This window comes from Amia ocellicauda, chromosome 1, assembly GCF_036373705.1.
Source record: "Amia ocellicauda isolate fAmiCal2 chromosome 1, fAmiCal2.hap1, whole genome shotgun sequence".
In the NCBI taxonomy this organism is placed as follows: Eukaryota; Metazoa; Chordata; class Actinopteri; order Amiiformes; family Amiidae; genus Amia; species Amia ocellicauda.
The window spans coordinates 25,219,614-25,245,097 of NC_089850.1; the positions used below are offsets into that span (position 1 = coordinate 25,219,614).

At 35.8% G+C, this 25,484-nt stretch overlaps 3 protein-coding genes across 4 annotated transcripts in view; 2 read left to right on the forward strand and 1 right to left on the reverse strand.

Annotated features, from left to right (window-relative positions):
* The window catches only part of lama2 (laminin, alpha 2), a 208,555-nt gene extending 194,173 nt beyond the window's left edge, over nt 1-14,382 (forward strand). The window contains exons 53-65 of the mRNA XM_066699351.1: nt 1,957-2,077; nt 4,233-4,409; nt 5,499-5,650; nt 6,211-6,387; nt 6,797-6,992; nt 8,494-8,553; nt 10,423-10,535; nt 10,761-10,950; nt 11,339-11,497; nt 11,778-11,931; nt 12,089-12,219; nt 12,343-12,559; nt 13,329-14,382. Of these exons, the coding sequence (XP_066555448.1) occupies nt 1,957-2,077; nt 4,233-4,409; nt 5,499-5,650; nt 6,211-6,387; nt 6,797-6,992; nt 8,494-8,553; nt 10,423-10,535; nt 10,761-10,950; nt 11,339-11,497; nt 11,778-11,931; nt 12,089-12,219; nt 12,343-12,559; nt 13,329-13,483 (2,002 nt within the window). The 3' untranslated portion in view covers nt 13,484-14,382. The remainder of the gene's footprint in view (nt 1-1,956; nt 2,078-4,232; nt 4,410-5,498; nt 5,651-6,210; nt 6,388-6,796; nt 6,993-8,493; nt 8,554-10,422; nt 10,536-10,760; nt 10,951-11,338; nt 11,498-11,777; nt 11,932-12,088; nt 12,220-12,342; nt 12,560-13,328) is intronic.
* Nucleotides 14,383-15,564: 1,182 nt separating this feature from the next.
* On the forward strand, nt 15,565-22,631 carry LOC136746714 (enoyl-[acyl-carrier-protein] reductase, mitochondrial). The gene is made up of 10 exons (XM_066699383.1): nt 15,565-15,797; nt 16,005-16,102; nt 18,968-19,099; nt 19,583-19,726; nt 19,805-19,907; nt 20,217-20,319; nt 20,724-20,797; nt 21,075-21,135; nt 21,831-21,903; nt 22,273-22,631. The coding sequence occupies exons 1-10, from the start codon at nt 15,634-15,636 to the stop codon at nt 22,434-22,436; spliced, it is 1,116 nt and encodes a 371-aa protein (XP_066555480.1). The 5' UTR covers nt 15,565-15,633; the 3' UTR covers nt 22,437-22,631.
* A 349-nt stretch (nt 22,632-22,980) lies between these two features.
* arhgap18 (Rho GTPase activating protein 18) overlaps nt 22,981-25,484 on the reverse strand; it is a 28,059-nt gene continuing 25,555 nt past the window's right edge. For both annotated transcript variants that reach the window (XM_066699371.1, XM_066699364.1), the window contains exon 15: nt 22,981-25,435. In XM_066699371.1, the coding sequence (XP_066555468.1) occupies nt 25,344-25,435 (92 nt within the window). In that variant the 3' untranslated portion in view covers nt 22,981-25,343. The remainder of the gene's footprint in view (nt 25,436-25,484) is intronic.

Consider the following 25,484-nt stretch of genomic DNA (forward strand, 5'->3'; position numbering starts at 1 on the left):
TTTCAAATTGGTTTCTTGAACATGACAATGAGTTCACTGTACTAAACTGGCCCCCACAGTCACCAGATCTCAACCCAATAGAGCATCTTTGGGATGTGGTGGAACGGGAGCTTCGTGCCCTGGATGTGCATCCCACAAATCTCCATCAACTGCAAGATGCTATCCTATCAATATGGGCCAACATTTCTAAAGAATGCTTTCAGCACCTTGTTGAATCAAGGCCACGTAGAATTAAGGCAGTTCTGAAGGTGAAAGGGGGTCAAACACAGTATTAGTATGGTGTTCCTAATAATCCTTTAGGTGAGTGTATATATATATATATATATATATATATATATACATACAGACGTGCTTTTTACAAAATGAGAAATAGATGTGCAAACATTTGTCCATTTCAGAAACAAGTGTAAATTTGTAAATTAATATGCAGAAAGTGTTTATGTGTATGTTTTTGTTATTATCATATATATTATATTTTCTTATGGTTTACAACAGTGCTGCAAGTCCTTATCCTATACAAGCAGTCACTATCAATTCTAACCATGTTTATTGTAGATGTATTCAAGCTGTAATTGTAAAGTAGCACTAATATTGTTTTATCTCTTATTACAGTATGAAAGCAAGGTAATATTTTTTTTCTTGCTCGCACTTAGCATATTACTATGTTGCCCCCAAAAAGTTTGGCTACAAAGTGTATTTTCCAAGTTTCATTTGCAGTACTTGCTGAAAGCACCATACTTTGCTTTTTGGAGCTATAGTGCAATACATTTACTGCTCAACAAAATCTCAGAATTGTAAATGGAAAATTGTTGTTCTTTTTCCTTGAAAATATATATATATATATATATATATATATATATATATATATATATATATGAATAAAGATTTATCTTATCCTCAAAATCCAGCATAATTATTTTAATGGGATTAGGTGCGTTACAGGACTCAGTTTCCCAATCTGAAATTACAAGACCTATTACACAATACATAATAAACTAGGAAATTGTGGACAGTGGCAGTTAACTACCCCAACCACATTGATTAACATTTTCATTATACTTAACATAATACATTTATAATTATGGGTAGCTTCCCAGAATTCTTAATTAAGGCATATCTAATATTTCCTGAAATTCATTTGTTAATACATTTTTTTTTTCTTTAACATTCATTTGTTGTTAAATGACACAAATTGCATTTCACAATAAACACTCTTTAAAAAAATCTTGAAAAGTTCTGCTTATATCTTTCAGGAATGAAAACATTGATTAATTATCTAATGCTGATAATAGAGCATGTAACACTCAGTGGAAATAATCAAAAGTCAGCAGCCTTAGTCACCCCACTTTGGCAATAGACATTTAGGGCCGAATTAAATCAAAACTTTGACCCATTCGCTAATAGCAAACTAAAAACCTGTACGTCATAGCGGTTACATTTCTGATTAGGAGAAAGTGGCATCTTACTAAAAATGAAGCCGCAACTGAGTACAGTTCTGTAGTTTTCTATTAGCAGGTGGGTCAAAGTTTTGATTTAATCCCGGCCTTAATTTGTATCAGAAAATTATGCTAGATTTTGCATAAAGCTTTCTGTGTAGTTAATATCTGTAGATTGTGTTGATCAGATTAGCTTCCATACTGGCTACTGCATAAAGCGCTGTCTGTCTTTATTGTATTTATCGTGTGCATACATTTTCTTTCCTGCGTGCTTTAAAAATGATATTGCTGAGTGTCAATAGTTTTAATAGCTTCTAAGGAACATTTGAAGAAAGTTTCATTAATCTTGTTTGCAGAGCTTCAGAGATGCAACATCAAAGAGTGGGCATATAAAATGGTTTCATATTTTTAATTAATCCAGTTACCTAGGTTTCCTTTCAAAGCTTTAATGTTCATATTTGTAAAACTGCTAAAAGTTAGATTGCATTTCTAAAATGTGACCATTTCCCATCACTTGCAGAGCTGAGGTGACTTTGAAGAAATTTGCTGGATGTCTCAAAGACATAGAGATCTCTAGAACACCCTACAATTTATTAAGTAGCCCTGATTATACTGGTTTGACCAAAGGATGCTCTGTAGAGGTGGGTCAACAGTAATTAGGTTTTTCTTTTGATCAGCTTGCTATTTGATGCTATTAATTTTAATGTGTGTATTACCTCGAGTTAGTACACACATAAACAGGCACATTTATTAATTAGATATGTATTGTATATCTATATCAAGATTAAAACTAAAAATATATTTAATAAAAACTGAATTAACGAAATGTTTTAGAAAGATTAAAAAATAATGAATATGTTTTATAGACATACAGTGAGGGGAAAAAAGTATTTGATCCCCTGCCGATTTTGTACGTTTGCCCACTGACAAATAAATGATCAGTCTATAATTTTAATGGTAGGTGTATTTTAACAGTGAGAGACAGAATCACAACAAAAAAATACAGAAAAACGCATTTCAAAAAAGTTATAAATTGATTTGCATGTTAATGAGGGAAATAAGTATTTGATTCCCTATCAATCAGCAAGATTTCTGGCTCCCAGGTGTCTTTTATACAGGTAACGACCTGAGATTAGGAGCACTCTCTTAAAGGGAGTGCTCCTAATCTCAGCTCGTTACCTGTATAAAAGACACCTGTCCACAGAAGCAATCAATCAATCAGATTCCAAACTCTCCACCATGGCCAAGACCAAAGAGCTGTCCAAGGATGTCAGGGACAAGATTGTAGACCTACACAAGGCTGGAATGGGCTACAAGACCATCGCCAAGCAGCTTGGTGAGAAGGTGACAACAGTTGGTGCGATTATTCGCAAATGGAAGAAACACAAAATAACTGTCAGTCTCCCTCGGTCTGGGGCTCCATGCAAGATCTCACCTCGTGGAGTTTCAATGATCATGAGAACGGTGAGGAATCAGCCCAGAACTACACGGGAGGATCTTGTTAATGATCTCAAGGCAGCTGGGACCATAGTCACCAAGAAAACAATTGGTAACACACTACGCCGTGAAGGACTGAAATCCTGCAGCGCCCGCAAGGTCCCCCTGCTCAAGAAAGCACATGTACAGGCCCATCTGAAGTTTGCCAATGAACATCTGAATAATTCAGAGGAGAACTGGGTGAAAGTGTTGTGGTCAGATGAGACCAAAATCGAGCTCTTTGGCATCAACTCAACCCGCCGTGTTTGGAGGAGGAGGAATGCTGCCTATGACCCCAAGAACACCATCCTCACCATCAAACATGGAGGTGGAAACATTATGCTTTGGGGGTGTTTTTCTGCTAAGGGGACAGGACAACTGCACCGCATCAAAGGGACGATGGACGGGGCCATGTACCGTCAAATCTTGGGTGAGAAACTCCTTCCCTCAGCCAGGGCATTGAAAATGGGTCGTGGATGGGTATTCCAGCATGACAATGACCCAAAACACACAGCCAAGGCAACAAAGGAGTGGCTCGAGAAGAAGCACATTAAGGTCCTGGAGTGGCCTAGCCAGTCTCCAGACCTTAATCCCATAGAAAATCTGTGGAGGGAGCTGAAGGTTCGAGTTGCCAAACGTCAGCCTCGAAACCTTAATGACTTGGAGAGGATCTGCAAAGAGGAGTGGGACAAAATCCCTCCTGAGATGTGTGCAAACCTGGTGGCCAACTACAAGAAACGTCTGACCTCTGTGATTGCCAACAAGGGTTTTGCCACCATTACTAAGTCGAAAGGGTCAAATACTTATTTCCCTCATTAACATGCAAATCAATTTATAACTTTTTTGAAATGCGTTTTTCTGGATTTTGTTGTTGTTATTCTGTCTCACTGTTAAAATACACCTACCATTAAAATTATAGACTGATCATTTCTTTGTCAGTGGGCAAACGTACAAAATCAGCAGGGAATCAAATACTTTTTTCCCTCATTGTACATACAGATTTGGATTTAAACTGCAGCCCTAAAGCTGTATAACCCCAAACAAACTACAAAACCCACAATTCCAAGTGGTGCCTGACTACTGGGAATTTGTGTATTATTGAGAACCCAATGTAGTGACATCACCATAACAAAGACATATACATAACACAATTAATATCAATAGTCTGTGCATAATATTTAAATATTGATTTAGCAGAGAGGTGTTGGGTTCCTGATATTACTTTTTTTTCCATTCTGCAGGACCATATAGTTAATTATCTGTGTTGATCTTTAAATTGTGAAATGCTCAGTGTGCCTAATTTATTGGTTTATTTTTCAGAATATCCACACTGTCAGTTTTCCCAGACCTGGGTTCATGGAATTGAAGCCCTTCTCATTTGAAGTGGGAACAGAGATAAGCCTCTCATTCAGCACTAAGAATGACAAGGGCATCATCCTGTTTGGCAGTGGGGGCAGCCCCGTTCCCCCCAGAAGAAAACGCAGGCAGACTGGACAAGTGAGTTAGAGTTACAGAGACAGGGGTCTTAATAAGTTTGCATTTTAGACAATTATATTAATAACATTATATAGTGCAGCAGCAGTCTACTCCTCTGCTGTGTTGTGGTGAAAAGAAAGGAGAACTTCGTTATTAAATTAACATTTTCACTACAGTGAATGATAAAAACAACTATATGAGTGAACAAATCTGGAGCCTTATTTAATGGCGTTTAATGCTTGGCAGCTCAATGACTGTGCACAGGATCCACAATCATCTGAGCGGGGCTTAAAGAATTGTTTTTATTTTAATATAGACTGAAAGCTTACACTGCAATACCCAATTTCACCCTATTAGCCTCTCACATCATTGGTTAAAAAAAGGCTGTGCATAATTATAATTAAAATTATATTACTTTTTAAAAGGGCATTTTACATCTTTGTTAACAGAACCTTCATTTTCCCCATCTCTTCTGTCTTTGTGCTGTAGGGCATTGCAGTAATTAAAGCTTCCGGGTAAAGGAAATGATAGTAATTTTAACCTCTAACATTAGGGCTGAAGTGTCTTTAATAAAATAAATTATACAACAGTGCCGTAATAGATTGTATCCAATTTGTGATAACCCTGGGGAAAGGTCTAGACCATCACCTTTGAATATCATTAGCAGCCATAAATTCAGTTGATGCCATTTGTGTATAGTGCCGGACCTATTTTTAGTTTTCCAACCATTATTCTTCTTGCACCAATTTGTACAGGGAATATAATACAGGTTTAATTTGGACTGAAGATGAAACAGCTCCCCCTTACATTTAAATTAGCCATCATAATACAATGTAGTCTGTAAATTGGAAACGTGGAAACAAGTACTGGCTACTTATTACACAGAAGAAGTTATGCTAAAGAACCCATTTAATGAAAAGTTAATTTCACATTTAATGATATTGAATTTTTAAGGATGTAGATGTGACAACCGCAGTGACCGTAGTTAAAAGTTAGAGCAATAAAGAGGTCTCTTACAAGGATAGTTGCACTAGAAATGTGTATTCGAATTGTCTGTCCTCTGATTGGTCATTTAATTAATCAAACTATTTTCTTGTATATTTTTACAAGCCTTACCTTGCAGTGCTGTTGAACAAAGGAGTTCTAGAAGTGCATGTCTTCACTGGAACCCGGAATCCACGCAGAGTGCTGAAGAGACCAGAGGATGGGATCCTACATGATGGGAGAGAACACTCCTTAAAAATAGAGAGAGCAAGAGGCGGGTAAGAACCACCTGTCAACAGTGTACTGTACTAAATCCCTTTCAACAAAGCAGATCATGGTCAGAATATTGTCAAATTTGATATACCTTAGTTTATATCAGTTTGAAATGTTATTTTGTTAGTTAAAAATAGCAATACAAAAGACTGGAAAGCCTAAGTCTGTCCTTTTTGGGTTAAAATGCATACCAACATTATACTTAATTCTACTTACTTTTCTATAAATAGCAAAGCAATTATCATTTTGTATTTAGACACATGTATAATTGATATTTGTAATAATTAGCATCACAACTAACTCAATAAATATTGAAAGAAAGATTGTTCAACATTCTTGCCACCAAAAATGAGAGCACTGTACATTGACTACTGGATTTTAGATTACTGGAAGACTTCACATTTTCCAAAAAATTGTATTAGGCAATTCTACTGCATGTGTGGATGTAGATGTATTACTATTATTATGGTTAATGTTGTTGATGTTGTATTTGTTATAATACAGAACAAACTGTGTTTTATGTCTGTAAATTGAATGTTAACTGTACCAATATGATCTTTTTCAGAAGATTTACAGTGCAAGTTGATGAAGAAAACAAGGTGGAACAAACTCTGCTGAATGACCAGACACTGAGCATCAAAAAGCTCTTTGTTGGTGGCATCCCCCCATACATTGAAGCCAGCTCACAGAGAAGCAACAGCCCTTTTGAAGGATGTATATGGAATCTAGTCATCAATACCATGTATGCCTCTTAAAATGTACATATATTAGCCTGAATAGATGTAAATGTATTAATAATCTGTCATAATTTATCTGTTCAAAGGTGTTAAATTCTGGTTGTAAGACACAAGACTTGTGACTAGTTGAATGGCAGAAATGCACTTTGACCAAGATAAAATCTAAACTTTGACCCACCTGCCAGTCATGGATAGTCGAGAAGCCTCTGTAAAATTAAAAAATCACCATCAAGTACTGGGTGTGTAATTTGTAATTGGGAAGTTTTAATTTAACCAAGATTTAATCAAGTCAATTTTGCCAATCTTTTCTAATTGCCAGCTTCTTTGGCAAAATATTTCCTCATCCAAGTGATAACGTTAACCAACATGATTCTTAAATAATGTGTTTTTAACTCCTCCTGTTTGTTTGCTCAGTCCCGTGGACTTTGCTCAGCCTGTTTCCTTTGAGAACGCAGAGATCGGCCAGTGTCCGAGCATGGCTCCGCCCCCCAGGCCTCTTCCAGAAGAGACAACTGAACGTCCCACAACTGAACTCCTTCCTCTTAAACCAGCTCTTACCACTCTAGTGCCTGTCCAACAGCAACCAACTCCACCAACTGACACAAAACTGGTAACACTGCCTTCATTTGCACTTTTGTCATGCAAGATCAGCACATAGCAATATACCATTCACCTAGTCTGCTCCCTGAAAATAATTCTACTATAATCAAAACAAAAACAGCACAATTTTGAAGTATTGTACTCACAAAAAAGATGGGTGGGGAGTAGAAAAGTCCTATTTTTTTCTCCATTAAGTGTGATCCAAATTGTAGCACTTGCATTTACTATGTAATGAGGGGAGTCTAACGTTTGCAGATCAGTACAATGCTTCGCTCTTTGCACAGTCTCTTTAAACTCAAAAACAATATATAATTGTTTCTTAACAGCACAGGCTGTTTTCTCCCATCCATCTTCGAATATTTGTGCTGCTGCAGTGAACTACTAGTCTATTTACTTGGACTGTCAGTCTGTAGTCACAGCTCCTTATAAATTCACCTTAGAAAAAGGCCATCTCAAAGTAATTGATTGTTCCGGTAGTTAAAGTCATTTAATCTTGTGAGTGAACAGTTAAAGGTAAATCCAAAGTGTTCAAGGGCAGTATATATCTTGTATGGCTTTTTTTTCTTTTTTTTGCATTAAAAGAAGGTTTCTGGCCCAGTATTGATTGTATATAACCACTAATACAATGTGGAAAAAAACTATTTACCAAAAGCATAGGATTCCAGTCATAGCTGGGAACATTATATTGGACACGAATTAAGAAAAACATGTCATTGTGCTTGCTACGTAAGAGGAGTTTGACTAATCGGAGTCCTTCTTTTTGATTAATCAGTGTTTCGCTATATGTGATGTACTGGCTACAGTAAAATACAGTGAGTGGTATAATAAATATATGGTGTAAATCCAGAGTTCTGGTATATTAAATACCATCCATTTGTTGTTTACGGCTGCACTTGGGTGCTCATGATATAAATATCAGGCTCCTGGATTTGTTTCTGTATCAGGTGTAGCATGAGCTGCAAGGTCAATCTTTGACATATTATGAGGTTTCGGCTATACTTCGAGATTGATATTGTCTCGCATACATATTATCTTTGTCAGGGCTACAATTCAATATGATGAGTCTCTACATATACAGAGAGAAAGACCCCAAAAATGTAGTAATGTTATGCTATATCTTTTCAAGTGAGTTACACATTATAGTAAATTTGTAGAACGTGTGTCTTAAAAAAAATACGTAATTATTTGACCAGAAAAGGTTTTGGATGGTATCACGGTAGATAATATATATGCTAAACATAAGTGTTGGATCTGACATTAGAAATGAAATAATGTACCTATTTACCTAAGTATCTACAGACTTAACATCTGCAAAACATTACTGTACCATGTAAAGCATTTGTAAACCCTTTCTTCCATCTTCATCCTTTAATAATGTATCATGTGAAAATGAATACCAATTTGTACCATCTGTCATACATCTGATTATTGCTCAGCTTGTTTCCACACTGCAGTAGCACAGCTGTTCTGGCCACACCTAACTATGCTTTACCTCACTCTGCTGCTTATAGGGCTCCTTTGTAGCTGAATTCAGGAACGCTGGCTTTGCTACTGACCTTGACTTCATGCTGGTACCTTTAAGCTCCAAGCGTTTTATTTGTACTCTTTGAATATCAAGCAACATTTTAACGTTATTTTAACATTTTACTGCTGTGACATGAAATCATTCTAACACTATATTCCACTGATGAGAGGGGAGTAGCTCTTTAATCAATTGAACCTTTGTTCTTCTCCTTATATGCATGTTTATTTATATATTTATGTATATCTTTAGGTTTAAATTATATCAAATAATGACTATGTTTGACCCAGAAAAGATAGCGTAATTTAATTGCTTACATATCTGTCTTCAATGCATGTATTGTATATGTTGATTATTATGGGCTGGCACGTTCACAGATTCATTCAGCTGTGACATGTTGCATTAGCCTCCTGTCAATAGAAATAGCAATACATACATGTAGTACATCACTTAAAAGCTGATATATTTATCATGTATCCATAATTCGTTGAACGTTTGTTACTAATCTGCATTGTATGACTTCATTGCATGCTTCCGTTGCAAAGTAAAACTATTCTGTGGTGAGTATGAGCTAATTATATCTCAGTCTCCTTCACCACATCCCCCTTGCCTTTGGAAGCAATGTGCTGAGTAACTTTATTGAGAGATTTAAAAGTATTCTCTGAGTACATCCCTCCAGGCAGTCTGCACAATGTAGGGGACTTTTTGGAAAAGGAAAAATAATACTTGTCAGTTGCAACGCTGTTAAAGGAATTCCCAGAAGAGGTATAATGTTCGACCAACATTATCAATCATACAACTGAAATATTATATCTAAGGAAATAAACATACAAGCAGCTGAAAAGCAAGAAATGCGCAAACAACTTCAAAGACAAATAGTGCAGTGTCTATTACAGGCGGCAGCTCACATCAGTGGAGGCTCATAAGAAAGGGCTTCAGCTTGTATTGACATACCTTATCAGAGCTGACTGTTTTCAGTGTGCCACCAACCCGCAGCATTCCCTCATACTGTTACATCTGGAGTGACTGGAAAAAGAAAAAAAGATTGAAAACACATAGTTATTATTGTAAAGTGATACCTTTACAGGCAGAGAACACAGCCACAGCTTAAAGGAAAGACATTTCTAGTATTCATATTCATTTTTGTTATTGACTTAAATAATCAAAATAGAATACATGCATACATACATATATACACTGACAAAAAAAAATGAATATACTTCACTGTCCTCTAGGAAACCTAGAGGAAAACCCTAGAAAACATTAGAATGAATTATATGAATTCTGTCAGTGTTTTAATGATGATAATAGGGAAGTGATCAAGGGTGAGGCTTGTAATTGCAGCTTGAGTCTGATTCATATTTCATTCCAGTTACCATGCTACCCTGTATTTTTAAAATCAATGTTCTTCAGTTTTTACCACAACTATCAGTCTCTGTAAAGAAACAAAGAGAAACAACAGAACAGAGATATGCATTGTCATGGTATGCCCTTCATATAAAAGATGGATTGATGGACACATGGTAATGGCTTCTTCTTCCTTAAGAGCAATGTATATTCTACAGTATCGAAAAGAAATCTAGCTCCCAAACTGAGATCTTCATGGCAATTTTACTTTTGTGTGAGTGGTTCTATAAATGTGATTTCTTCTTTAATAGCCCCATCTATTGTTAAAACGGAGAATGGCTAGTACAGCATTTGTCAAAGCTTTACAATAATTCACTGAAGGATTGAACATAATACAGTAGTTTTTTTTTTTATAGCAAGTGCATTCATACATTTGTCATTGATCACATTTACTTAGATTACTCTGCAAAAAGTAATATTTTATCTAATAATTAAAATCTATTTATTTCTTTGGATATGAAGATCAGTAAAATTGGACATCATTAATATAAATGTGTTTTTAAATCTCCAGGTACCTTGTGCTGCTGAACCAGAGCCAGTGACTTTGCAGAATGCTAAGCAGTTTGGCCTCTCAAGAAACAGTCATGTGGCTCTGTCATTTGATGATACTAAGGTTAAGAGCAGGTAAATGTGTAATTGGAATTTTATTTTGTTTGTTTCTAAGTTAATACATGCAGTTTACATTCTCTGCTTGGTAAGCCCCATCGCCTTGCTAGAATCGATTGATCCAAATATTTGACTCCCATAATAAAGTGCACGATGCAATTCTGATAGTGTGTGGAAAGATAAAGATCCAAATTCAAAGACAATTTCTAGAAATAATTGCCTCGTTGTTGTATTTTCTTTCAGACTTATAATTGAGTTTGAAATCAGGACCGAAGCTCAGTCAGGGCTGGTGTTTTACATGGCCAGAATAAACCATGCAGACTTTGCAACAATCCAGCTGAAGGATGGCATCGCCCATCTGAGTTACGACCTCGGAAGTGGAAATACGTCAGTGAGCGTTCCCAGGATCATCAATGATGGAGAGTGGCACAAGGTAAAAAGGGATTGTGCAAAGCCTAACAAGTTAGAAAATATGTATAGCATTTCAGTGCCTGGCTAAATTAAAATTTGTACATGTGATGTGAAAATGATGTGTTTATATATTGAATATTACACTTCACAAAGTTCTTTACAAAAAAGTATGTATAATAATAATATTAATGTAGATTCCTTTCACGTTTTACCTATTAAGTGCTACCTGAATGCTAAAACTTTGTGTATGTTAACTAAATAATTACAATGTAGTTTCTTATTTTAATTTGGAACATCAGTTTCTTTTTTAATCAAGTTTTCGATTCATGTTTGTTGAACTGCAGACATAGTACTTTATTCCGAGTTTCCCCACTATTTCATTTAAAAGTTTTTATTTGTTCTGTCCACAGATTAGGGTGCTGAGGGAGAAGCAAAGGGGAATTCTAACAGTTGACAATCGTCATACAAAACAAACAACAAGCCCCAAAAAAGCTGACATACTTGATGTTGTTGGCATTCTATATATCGGTGGACTTCCTGTGAATTACACAACAAGAAGAATTGGACCTGTAAGAATCCTTTTTTTTTAATGTAACAAATGTATTTCACACAACTGTGCAACAAACAATGTATTTTAATATTCATGTTTAACAGAGGAAAGTAAAAATAAATGTATGTTATGACATTATTTTAGTAATTCATAATGCATCTTGTTGAGTACTTTTGGTAATACTTATACAGTCTTAAATATAATTAAAAGTAAGTGTGGTGTTCCCCACTGTGTATTAACACATAAATGTAAAGTAAATCCTGTGATTTCATTATGCTGTGTGTTTTTCTGTAAAATAGGTGGTGTACAGTATTGATGCTTGCATAAGGAATGTGAAAATGCTGAGCTCCTTGATGGATATGGATAATCCCACCTCAAGTTATAATGTGGGTAGCTGCTACGTCAGTTCTCAGAAAGGAACATACTTTGATGGAACTGGATTTGCCAAAACAGGTATTGCTACAAATAATAAAAAACAAAATATGATAAGCATTTGTTGCAATGTAGGTGCTAATCTCATGTCTCAAGTGTTACTTGCATAACCAATTAAATCACTCCATTGTTTGTAAAGTGAAATCTTTAGCCAATAATCCCTCTTGTCCTGTCACAGTGGGCGCCTACAGAGTGGGCTCAGATCTCTTGATAGAGTTTGATTTCCGCACATCGCAAAGCGATGGCATCCTCTTTGGAATAAGCAGCCAGAAAATGGATGGTCTGGGCATTGAACTATCTAACGGAAAAGTAAGTGAATGTCAGGTGTTTAACAATCATGGATGTTTCTGTCACCATGGCTCTCTAAGCACAGGTTTCTGCTATTCTGTTTAAAGCTGAAGTTTGACAAGGCTTGAACGTTGTGCTTCGCAGGTGTTCTTCCATGCTGACAATGGAGCTGGAAGGTTTTCAGCCGTGTATGAGCCTGAGGCGAGCCTCTGTGACGGTCAGTGGCACACTTTGGTTGCCAACAAGCTGAAGCACCGCCTAGAGCTCACAGTGGATGGCAAGAAAGTAGAAGGTCAAAGTTCAAACACTCAATCTACATCAGCCGACACCAGTGACCCAGTCTTCGTGGGGGGGTACCCTGGTAAGCGCTTTTAATAAATAAATAAATTCCACATGTGTCTATATATTATTTTTACCTGAATAATTATAATTATTGTACATGGAAAGATTTCTGTAATAACTAATAATTGTAGGATTATCATAGAACATATCATTGTTTATTCCGGTTGGGAAAGCAAGATTAATGTGTCCCATTAAATCAATGGATTACATTACAATATATTTTTTAGAATATTTCTTAGCAGACACCCTTATCCAGGTTGACTTACAATTAAAATTACATACAATTACCCATTTATACACCTGGGTTTTTACTGGAGCAATCTAGGTGCAGCACCTTGCTCAAGGGAACAACAGCAGTGTCCCCCACCTGGGATTGAACCCACAACCCTTCACTCTAGAGTCCAGTTTATGGAATAAATATGTAAAACTAAACAAATCTGTTTCCATTTAAGTGATGTATAGTTCTTTGAAATACCCACTTGTTTATTACAATTTAAAATATATATATATATATATATATACATTTCTCATGCAGCTAGTGACCGTAATTGTACAACAGTCACTTTGTATAACATAAACATAGAATGTAATGTAATATTATTTTATATTGTTCTCAATGTTGTTAAAATCTGCAAACAAAATATGTTTTTGTCTGTGTATTAGCAGTTATAGTAAAAAGCTTATGGACTTCTAGCTTATTTATTTGCCTTTATATCTTAGAGGTAATTGGTGGCTGAAAGACCTAAACATTGTTTTATTGTAACCTTGTTTTTTAATAATGTTTTCAGAGGGCCTGAAACAGTTTGGCTTGACCATTAAAACACCTTTTAAAGGATGCATCCGCAACCTGAGACTAACAAAGGCTTCCAAGGTCCAGGAGATCCACTTCAACAAGGCTCTGGAGCTGCAGGGTGTCAAGCCCCTGACATGCCCTGTAAAATGATCCCGAACACATGTTTTGTTTTGGAATCAGAACCTGTTTAAATGAAATGGAGTAAACCAAAAATAAACTACTCATGAAAATCATATTCATAATTGTCTGTTAACTAGCTTAAAGGTTTCATTTTAACAGTGGAGTTTTAGATTGAATGATTAGCTTTCTAGGATCAACGATGAGGTGAGCAACTAGAGATAGTTTTGAACCAGATATATGCATAGAGTATCTTCTACCAAAATATATTTCATTGTGGATCCAGCAGTCACTGTTTGTAAGCATGTCTGTATAATAGATAATGCATGGTGTGATTAAAGCACTGTAATTATCACATGTATATTTCTTTTAAATATATCAAGTGAAATTAAAAAGGATTTTCATGTCTTACTCCTAAGGCAAAAATATCATGAAAACAAATAAGTTCCCACGTTTAACTGAGTTTCAATTAGAAATGTAACTTCATGGCAGTATTTCAAAATCTAAGAAATTACTCCAGTTCTTCAACAGCAACAGTATTCCTGGCAAGTTTTGCAAGATATTTATCCTAACAATGGTGTCATTCCTACTACTCAGTTCTGTTATTTGAATTTGCAACAAATTAGGAACTTGGTCCAACTTTTGAATTTCCTGAGACCGCTTCCTTTGTCTTGGCCCATTACATTTAATATGCAGTGTAATTTAGGATTTAAAAATTACATAACCTTTCCTTCAGTGAGCAACATATCGGCTTGAACTTGAACTTTTTTGAGGATACCCTGTTCCTGCTGGCTGTACAGTTTTACAAATTACAGTTCATTTACATCTGGGTAAGCACCCCCCCCCCCTTTGTGTGAAATAAACTGAAATATGTTCTGAAACATCACTAAGTAACACAATATTAAATAAACCAGAATTGTAGGCGTATAACAGGATGTACTGACCACATCTTTCACTTTTGGTTTCCACTGAGGTTACTTGCATATAATCTTTGGCAAAAGTTAATTTCAATTTCAATTTTCCAACATTATTGTCCCCAGCCCTCTATATTCTCTATGTATACTTCCTTTGTACCATTGTCCACATTGCAGCACCAATGTTCTTGCAGTATTAAAATAATCTAAGTACATTAATTACATTGCCATTATGTATACTGGTTTCCATCAAGGTTGTACAAAGTTATAATCCTACCTTAACTTTGAGTTAAAATGTATTTTTGACATTGGCATCTTCTAATAGACAAAAGGAGTTTGCTTAATTCACTGTTTGCTCATCCAGTGACACACTGAAATGATCAAACTCTTTATAATGTCAGCAGGTGGTGCTCAATGGTCTGTGTTTTAAAGGTCATGTGGAAGCCATGACATTTCTCAGACTAAAAAGGTGGTAAGCTACTCAAGAACAACACTATGGATATGAGTATGGGATACAGTGAGACAACATTAAATATAATTGTAATAAAATAGCATTGAATTTGTAAGATGATTTTTAAAGTATTTGCCACAGATTGATCCAATGAACACATTTGTCATAGTGGAACTGGTAAGTCTGATGACTCCTCCATGCATCTACATAACAATCGGGTGTGCTGATGATTGCAGATGAGAAAAATAGAATGAAACAACACACTAGTTATTTTTGTACAATATTTTCACAATGAATATTACTAATAGTCTTATTTAACTCCTGTTAAAAAATGCCTATTGCTCTGGGTGCCCTTTCTCACTGGGAAATGTAGTTTTAAAATTGAAATAGAGGACACACATCTTTAATATTTTGAGCTCAGTTTCACTATTGATATGATTTTAATGGTGATATTGTCCTTAGTGTGGTATGCATTTCTTGTCATTCACAAATTGACTGTTGTTAGAAATACTAAAGTAATAGTGCCTGTAAGCTGACATATGTCTTTCCTAACCTAGTTCCAGCTTAAATAAATAAATTAACTACAAATGGCAAAGCTCATTATAATTATGTCAAGATAGGCTGCCAGTATAATTTTCAATGTTGTCATTATTTACATGTATATGTGTGTATATATATATTATTGCCGATACACATAGAATAAAGACAAAGTCCATAGACCCCGCCTACAAAGATTGTGAAATGGTAAGGAAGTAGACTAGTTTGCTATTAAAAAGACAGTTGACTCAATTTCTAAAGACACTACTTTGTTCCCAAACATGAGGAAAGCTGTTCTTTATCTGACCCAGCCTTCCCTATCAAGTATAGGGCGATGGACAAGGAATCAAAACATTTTCACTAAAGCAAACCCTTCTGTAGTTGAAAGACATTCATGCAAAGCACTGGTTTACAGAAAGCATGGAGAGACTAGTGATGTAATAAGGTAAGACATTATCATTTGGTTAGACTTCTGTTTTTGTTGCTTTTGTGTGCTATAAAGTAAGTGTATATATATGTGTGTATGTATATATACACTTTTCAAATAGTATTAAGTCAGATTGGAGTGTGTTAGTAAAGATAAATGTTTTAGGGAATTTTGAAAAATATCTGACTCAATTTGACTTCACAAAGAACTTTTTCCCTTTATAAGAATGGAGGAAATGCTCTTACCTGATGTTGAAGAAACAAATGTAAGACTGAAGATGCTGGCTGCACCTATTAATCCAGCAGATATTAACATGCTTCAAGGTACATTTATTTATTTATGGTTGGGGTCACTTCCTTGAAATCCTAGTAAAAAAAATGTATATGGGTTTTGTTATGTCTGCACATTGAGTTACAGTGCTGCAGTGAGTTACACACCTAAATAAATTTAGTTTACAAAAATATATTATTTAGCACATTCATGCTAGTTAATACCATCACACTGCATTCTTCACAGATTGATCCACTGAGATTTTTGGCTTTTCTAAAATGAGTGGGTCTTTAAATTAGACCACTGAACTAATGCTCAGAAAAGGTAATGTAATATAAGATGCAAGCTGACACACACACATTTATATCTCTATAAGATGCATAAACATGGCCTGGCTACTGTTTGGCTGACATCTAAGACAGTGCTGTGCTGGTGGAGATAATCATAGGTATCCGGATAGAGCCACACCTATAATTATTGCTTAAAAAGGACTATGTCAAGGTAGTTTACAGAAAGTGGAGAAGCCATGATGGCAAAGAGTGGAGTAGGAGAAATAGAGGGGGAAAAGTCAAGAAATGTTAAGGATTGTTTTCTGTTTTGTTTAGATTGTGTAGGGAGAATATATTTTTTTATTACTTATTTAGTAAATATGCAAACTGAACGAGGGACTAAATTACATGGAAGAGTGGTGTGTGGGTGAGAACTTAAGCCCTGTCCATATGCACATATAAAGATAATTCTAGACTAAACTAGAGTCAAGCCCACTTTCAGAACATGTATGAGCTCTAGAAGCATATATTATCAAAAGTAATAGAACACAATGAAAGTCCATAGAGAAAATAAGTATAGAACAATAGAACACTCTTTTACCAAGAAACAATGCTACAAATGTGAATACACAATCTAGAATAATACACAAATACACCAGAGTTCAAACTATACACACACTTGTATACATACAGAATTAACAACTGGAAATTGTATTTTAAAAAGCAAGCTCTGGCTCCAATTTAAGCATGTAGAATTTCAATACACATTTCTTAGTGCTTTGGTTGCAGTAACAGCAGTACACATGGAAATGCTGAATGAGATGATTGCTCAATAATATAATTGTGGAAGTAAAAATGTGAGCTAGACAGACAAAACAACTATGGTTTAAACAACGTTAACACTTTAAAAAAACAACAAAAAAGTTAAAATTACAAGAAAAAAAAGTGACTTGATAGCAATGAAACGGCAACAAAGTGCAGGAAGAGGAAGAGATTTGTTGAGAGTACGAGCAGGGGGGGCAAGGGGTGATGCTGTGGTTCTTGGCAGAGAAGGAAAGAGAAAAAGTTATAGAATGAAAGGAAAAAGCGATTTCAGATGAGGGGAAGGATTATTAATTGAGGTCAGACTTGGAAAGGCTGTGTTGGAGGTGATGAGGCTGGAGATGGGCAAGAGGCAGTTATAGATAAAGAAAGTCAAGAGAGGCAAAGGTACAGACGCGGTGAGCATCAGCAGTATGGAAGTAGTAGCTGAAGCCCTGAAAGTTGATTAAATAAGTCAGGGAGCTTTTGGTTGAAAAATATCAGATCCTAGTGCTAAGGAAAGGATCAGATAAATAAAGCCACACAAGGAAATCCTAAAACCCTGGAGCGAGAGGAAATTAAATGATTGAAATGTTATGAGCAGATGAGATCCAAGGTATAGGTTGTAGGCTTTCAAACAAACACAAGTGAGCCGAGCTGAGGTTCAGACAAGGGGGTTGGAGGGGGAAGAAGAGGGTTGGAATTAGTCAGATGAGGAGGGTGTGTAGAAAGAGGAAATTGGATGATTCTTAAGTGGGGGAGACTGAGAAAGCAATGAGAGGGGTGAAATTGAAGGAAGAGTATAGTGGTAGGCGAGAGAGAGCGTGAATGAGGTGAGGTGCATAAGGAGGGAATTGTGTTGTCTTTTGATCTCATACTTTGGAAGAGATGAAAGAAGCAGAGTGTTCTGATGAAATAGAGGGAAATGGAAAACAATGGTGGATGGTTTAAGAATGAGGATAAGGTAGAGGAAAGCTGTTAGCTGGGACTAGACCTAGGACTCCTTGGCACAAATAAGGGTCTTTGAGCATGAGAAGAGGAGAGAGCAGTGAATGTTCAGTCAGACGACAGTTTGGTTATTTTCTAGTAGGGCAGAAAATTAAGATTCAGAAAATTCAGTTTGGTCACCTGTAGCAACATCAGGAAGTTCAGGGAAAACAACAACAAAAATACATCCCCCCTTATTCTAAATCATGTTTTGTTCATTGAAGATTAAGGGCTGTATTACGATGATAGTAAAAAAGTGCTAAAACAGTAATTGTAGATAAAACTGAAAAGAAAACAAACCTGAAAAGGAAAAACATCTGAGAGAATAGTTGTGTTACTCTTTCTACTACTACTACTACTACTACTACTACTACTAACTACTAACTAACTACTACAACTAACACAACCACTACCACCATTACTACTACTACTAACAATAAATATATTAAGTATTTCAAATACTTTCAAATTCATTCTGCAGTATTCAATTTATTTAACATTCTGCAAATATCAGTTCCAAACTATATTTCTCCTTCAATTTGGTTATTTTTGTAAATACATTCATTCTATACAAAGTGAGTTAAAACATTTGGTGAGAATCACACTTTGGATGATGCCCCAATTTCATCAGAAAATAATCATCCTGAATGTAAGGTTTGCATGTGAGTGCATGTCATATAGCCTTTCATTCAGGTGAAAACCTCAATTGAAGCACATTTAATGGATTATTACAATCCACCATGTTTGCACTCATATATAACTTTGAAAAATTGTTCATTTTGTTTGTTTCACAAAATGGTTTTAGATGTATGAGATATGAGAATAAGAAATGATTACCAGTCTAATGTTTTCCAATATTAGGCACCTATCCAATTCTTCCTCCTTTCCCTGCCGTTGGAGGAAATGAAGGTGTTGGGGAGGTTGTTGAAGTTGGCAGGAAAGTTACAGCTTTCAAACCTGGGGATTGGGTGATTCCAGTTGATGCTGGATTTGGTAAGAAACCCGTCAGGTTATTACACAGGTTATTACACTGATAATGTAATTAATTACCATGCACACCAAACTTTAAACAGTGGGGTCATATAAAATTTACTCATTATTTTCTAAGAAGCCACAGGCAGGTAGGCCGAGTGGCTGGGAAGGAGGAAGCAAAATAACACATGCCAAGATGAAGAACCCTAAAATACCCAAAACATGCTGTTCATTAATTACTGACTTTTAACTCAGGCTGATGTGTCTGTACATGTAAGTTGATTTAGTGTGTTGTGAACATTCTCAAAGTATTGTTTGAAGCTTTAACTAGGTTTGAATTCAAAAGCCTGCCTTTGCTTGATTTCTAATGTAGATTGATATTTATTTATGTAAGGGTATTAGAACTTGTTTTCAGTAAGTATTTTTCAGTATTTTTATATTTGTTATTTTTTGCTATATTTTTATTTTTGTTGGCATAACAGTCTTGCCTTTTCATTCCTGTAGGGACATGGAGAACTGAAGCTGTATGTGATGAGTGTGACCTTATTAAGATTTCCAAAGATATCTCACTGCTATGTGCTGCCACAGTTGGTGTCAACACCTGCACAGCTTACAGGATGTTGCATGATTTTAAACAACTGCAGCCTGGTAAGTTAATATACAGTATTTGCCACATTTTGCAAATATGTACTTTATTCACTGTTCAAGTACATTATTTCTCTTTAGGGGACACAGTCATTCAAAATGGAGCCAACAGTGCAGTTGGACAAGCAGTGATTCAGATTTCGGCCACAAAGGGATTTAAAACCATCAATATAATACGAGACAGGTATGAATAATATTAATTAAAATATTCTATACACTGTATTAAAATCAAATGCATTGTTTATAAAACACACACATTTAATCAGTGAATTATAACACTCCAAAGAGTCAATTCTATATTAGTAGAAAATCACATTCAGCACAGTATACGGTCATGGACAAAATGTTGCGAATGTTTGCTAATTGCAAATAAAGAGAAAATGTACTACTTGAGGAAATTAATCATTATCCTTCCATGCCAATTCAGAGTATGTATACATTTGCGATCTATAGAACATTGTTTTAGAAATGTTTGTGAATTTCAATTTTTCAGGCCTACGTGTCACGAATTAGTGGAGAAGCTACAATCTATGGGGGCCGATTATGTTATTACTGAAGAAAGTCTGCAAAGTTCAGATATACAAGAAATCTTTCAGGTGAAAACCAAAACAAAAAAACTTTGTAGATCTTTCCTGAACTTCAGGACATTCTGAGTGGAGAGGTATCAGAACAATGAAGCAAAGAAAGCTGAAACAAGACAAACAAAGAAAATGTTTTTTCTTTGTAACTTTGGGATCTGACTTTCAGGTCTATTAACATGAAAACATGAATATGGTAATGATAAGTGGAACAATTACATCAATGTAGTTAAAAAGGAGGGATCTTTGCTTGACTTGGGTGTTCTAAGCATATAAATCAAATTCCTGGAATTGTAAACAGCAGTAACTTATTAATTAAATAAGTTTGATACAACTTTATTAATCTACAGTCCAAACAAGGCACACAACCCCATTGAGAGACATCTGAACGGCATCTATTTAAGCTTCTGTTTGATTTTCAGGAAGTTCCAAAACCAAAATTAGGGCTGAACTGTGTGGGTGGATTCAGCGCTGGACGTATCCTCAGTCATTTAGAGTCAGTATTGAATTAAATTGTATTGTTTCCATTGACTGTGGATTTATGATGTTTTGTAATTAATATCCTTTTCTAACAAATGTGCATATATGGGTTTGCACCTAATGCATTTTAATTTGATGAGTGTTTATTTCAAAACATTTGGTCATTCTCTGTGTGACCATTTCAAATTGAACTGAAGTGATGCTTTACTTTAAGAAGCACCACTTCTTAGGTTTTAAATGATAATTCTTAGAAACACTAGTCTGTGCAGTTCAGTTTTCTCATTTGATTACAGATGCGGGGGAACACTTGTAACCTACGGAGGAATGGCAAAGAAACCAATCCTACTCCCAGCTGTAAGTAAGAACTTACATTGAATCATGAATAAATTTGGTTTTGAGTAAATAATAGGGGTGACATGGTTTTGCAGTGGTTGGCGCTACCCAGGTTTGATTTTGGCCTTGGGTGTCTGCCTGTGCCTGTGTGGGTTTTTGCCAAGTGCTCCAGATTCCTCCCACACTCCCAAAGACAGGCTGCTAAGGTTGACTGGCTACTCTAAATTGCCCTGTAGTTGTGTGAGTGCAGTGTGTGTTTGTTGCCTCGTCCCAACCCTGCCTTGTGACCCGTGTCTGGTGGGTTTGGCTCCAGCTCATTGTGACCATGTACTGGTCGAAGCCATTACTGAAAATGGATAGAAAATTAATTTGGACAGCTTTCAAATTAATATCACTCATGCCAGTCAAAGAACTGTCCATTATGCAAAGAGATTGTTTAGGTTCAACTCACCTTAGCCCTGTAGATGTCAAAATGGCTGCAGACAAGGTACATGAATACCATGAAAGGACAGCACCCATGCTTCCCACTGACCAGGCAGGCAAATTTCACAAAATTACCAGTGGATAGGAACATTTTGAAGGATGAGGCCAAAGCCAAAACTACATAAAATGATTGTAATGTATTGTTAATAAACATCACTATCGCCTGAGCTGTCCAGACTGAAACCCATATTTAAATATGAATGTGTAACACATTTTGTTTCTGTTTTCAAAAGAAAACCCTCATATTCAAAAATATTGCAGTCCAGGGGTTCTGGATGACCCAATGGAAGAGAAACCACAAACAAGGTAAAGTAACTTAAAAAAAAAAAAGTATATGTAGCAAATTCCAATTCCAGGCCAATACACAGTAATCTTAAGCAAACAAACATGTTTAACATTCAACTTTTGTAATTCTACAATTGTAGTTCTTTACAATAAAGGAAAGCAATGTTATGGAGCAGTAGTATATCATTGAATTATCTATCAAAAGTAAATCGATGAATACACCATTATTAAAAATGCCATGCAAATTATATTCAGGAATCATTACACACTACATATTTTTATTTAAATGATTTCCATTTGTAGACCATAAGGAAATGATTATATAGATACACACCATTGTTATTTGTGGGTTTGGTGAATTAGTCAGCTGGAGTTTGTTCTCTTTCTCAGATCTGACCAAGCTGCGGGCGATGGTGTCCGAGCTGTGTGGGCTGCTGAAGAGTGGGCAGTTGGCTACTCCTCTGTGTGTTCAAGTGCCATTCCACCATTATAGAATGGCTCTCGCTGCCTCAATGCAATCATACCAGAGCGGAAAACAGATACTTATGATGTAAATCTATATGGGTTTGACTTACACACTTACAATACCTTTATATTAAAATGTAATTCAGTAATTTCAATTTCAGTCTAATATATATATATATATATATATATATATATGGGTGTGTGTGCATGGCATAATATATTAATTTTTCTTTTTTTTTTTTTACAATGTTCTTAAATACATGTTCATAAAACTGTTGAAATCATTTTTTCTTACAGTCAGCTTCCTCAAACAGTAACATACAGCATTCCACTATAGTTTTCAACCACAAAGGCAAATACACAACTAGGGCAATGGTTTTCAGTTCCTTCAAACTTACACAAATGTGGCAAATCATATTGGTTACGCCTGTCTACTACTCTGAATCAATATCACTTGTTTTAAACCATGCTGGAAATAGCATGGGAAGTCCCCTGCTGATGTGTTCTTCTTGGCAGGTAACCGTTTCATTCAACAGAATTCCAATAGAAGAATAGAGTTTCATATACTATAATACTATATTGAACACTTTATAATTGTAAATAGTATAAACAAAACGAAAAAGAAACTGAGAATATACCAATAGTACTTTTATTTACAACATAAATGCATCGACTCAATTAGTGGTTATGTCTTTTACATTAGAGCATATATATGTACACAGAGGGGGCATCCTTCACCATTCACAGTATCCAATGAAAAAAGGCTGGTCACAAGTATATAATTTATTTGGTATTAATAAGACTTTATTGGCTGGTTTCACACACCCACTTTAGCTCTAGTCCTGGATATTTTTTTTAACACTAGGTACTGTAAACTTTGTGTGAATCACCGTCTGTAAAAACAGTCATATATTTCCTGGAATTTGATTCTGTTCTTGATATAGTTTCCAGTTTCCTTGTGACTCTGTTGCTGGTCTCTGTGAACTATTCCCAAGAAACAGTGGCTGGAAAAGGCTTCAGGGATGTATGAGATGAAAATACCAGGGGGAAAGGCAGAATTATCAGTATTACACTTTCTTTTGTTCAGCTGTCCCGAGATGATTTGTCTGTGACCTGGACACAATGTGGAATCTATGGCAGGGGAAATTGGAATTTTATTTCCAATGAGGGTGTCTCAGTCTGTTACAGTAAAACCCTCCTGGTATGGCAAATTGTGTCATATATCAATACATTCAAAAGTTAATGATATGCACATGTATTCCTACTGCTTCCATGCCACACTTAAGTATGAACTGTGTTTCAGACCGCTTGAATGTGCTGAACATGAGATTTCTCTGCACTTCCAGCTTGGGAAAATGGAATACAATGTTCTGCCACTAGGTGTCAGGGCTCCAATGTATTGCCCTACTCTGCTTCATTTAAATCAGCTTTACTATGGCTAAATCAGGACCCAAGTTTGCTTAACCAGCATAACAAAACCAAAAAAACATTAGATGTGTAATGAGAACACAGGCCAGAAAAATATCTGCAAACAGTAGGACACTTAATAACGGTTAAAATTCAGAAGACATACATTACTCTTTGTGAAAAGGTGCACTGCAATTATGTTACAAGTATCCATTAACCCTGCAAATAGTTCTTAGTTCTGAATCCATTACTGGATTAATTTACCTATTGTACACATTTTGGCAGCACATAATGGCATAATCATGCAAGCATTTTGGACTGATGTTGATCTACTGAACTGTTCATTTTGTCATAGTGATATAAATATGTTTTAGCTTCACCATATAATATGGTGACAATAGCATACAGAACAGTCAAATTAGCTTAAACAACATATTCTTACATCATCCAAAACAAAAAGTCAAAGACCAAATTGACACAGGTAATAATAGAAACACAGGTTTAAAATTAAATAATACAAATCAGTACATGGTGTGATAAATCTTTCACGTTTGAAAGGAGCTAATTTGTTCTTTTGGGCCCATATCTGTCTTTTCAAATAGCTCTATAAAAAACATATTACATTTAAAAGGTTTTAAAACCAATGGAAAGCACTGATTTAAAGATCCAAATCATTATATCATACAATTTAAAATGTAAGTGCTCTGATTGTTTTATTATATCAAAAGGTATTCCATGTTTTATTTTTAAAGTATCAACAAAATCGACAAAAAATGTAATCCTTTTGTGCAAACCAGTGAAACAACCCCCTTGGTTGTGTATGAATCTTCGTAGCAGGGGTGGTAATAGCCATCCCGGGGCAATGTCTATTCTCAAATGCTAGTAAATAAGCCTGATTTGGTTGGTTAGGTAGCTATTCCTTCCCCTCTACCAAGTGGTCTATTAGTTATATCTCTCTGGGCATGAATAGCCTTCACTGCCTCCTGCCCGGGCCCAACTTGTGTCAAGCCTCATGGAACTGTGCACTGAAGACTCTACCTTTTCACTCTCATATAAACTCGGACAATTTTACAACATACAGGTGGTGAATCCTGATCTGTAATAGAGATGCATCTGCTTGAATTAACAATGAAAAGGAAAGTGGAGATATCTGTAGTTGTTTTCCTCTTGTCAGTTCTAGTTTAAGAACTTCATTAAACAAGGGTCTCCTCACAGGGCTCTTGGCATTATAGAGAATTTGTCCTTGTCCCGACAACAATGGATAACAACACATACGCTCTTCATACACTCAGTCTGTGTACAGATGCTCGATTATCTATTTTTTAAAAGGTTGACAACTGACTATCAGGCGTTAGTGGCAAGGTTTTCTTTTCAACATTAAGGACAAGGCTCTGTGGTTATCATGGTTATGTGTGCTAGCGTCGATTTATTGCCAAAAGTCTATCACATTTCTAACTTCTAACCTAAAATCTTCGTGTGTCCCAGATCACATCTTTGCCTCTCTGATAAAGATGCATTTCCCTTTTTCTCTTGAATATCTCCTTAGGGGTTTATTGGAGTTCTGAAATGAACAGGTACTTCCAAGTACACTAACGCAAATGAGTTTTGATAACCCACTCAGCATTGGGATTCACCTGGAGCAGCTCCTTCATGTAGGTTTCATCGTCCAAGCAACGTTCTCCTGTTCACAAGACAACGCAAAGAAAGAAATAAGCATCTGGCTGTTTTAA

Coding starts and splice junctions, on each gene's coding strand:
- LOC136746714 (XM_066699383.1), top strand. CDS start 15,634: ATGAGGAAAGCTGTTCTTTATCTGACCCAGCCTTCCCTATCAAGTATA. Junction 19,727..19,804: donor TTTTAAACAACTGCAGCCTG/GTAAGTTAATAT, acceptor ATTTCTCTTTAG/GGGACACAGTCATTCAAAAT. Junction 20,320..20,723: donor ATATACAAGAAATCTTTCAG/GTGAAAACCAAA, acceptor TTTGATTTTCAG/GAAGTTCCAAAACCAAAATT.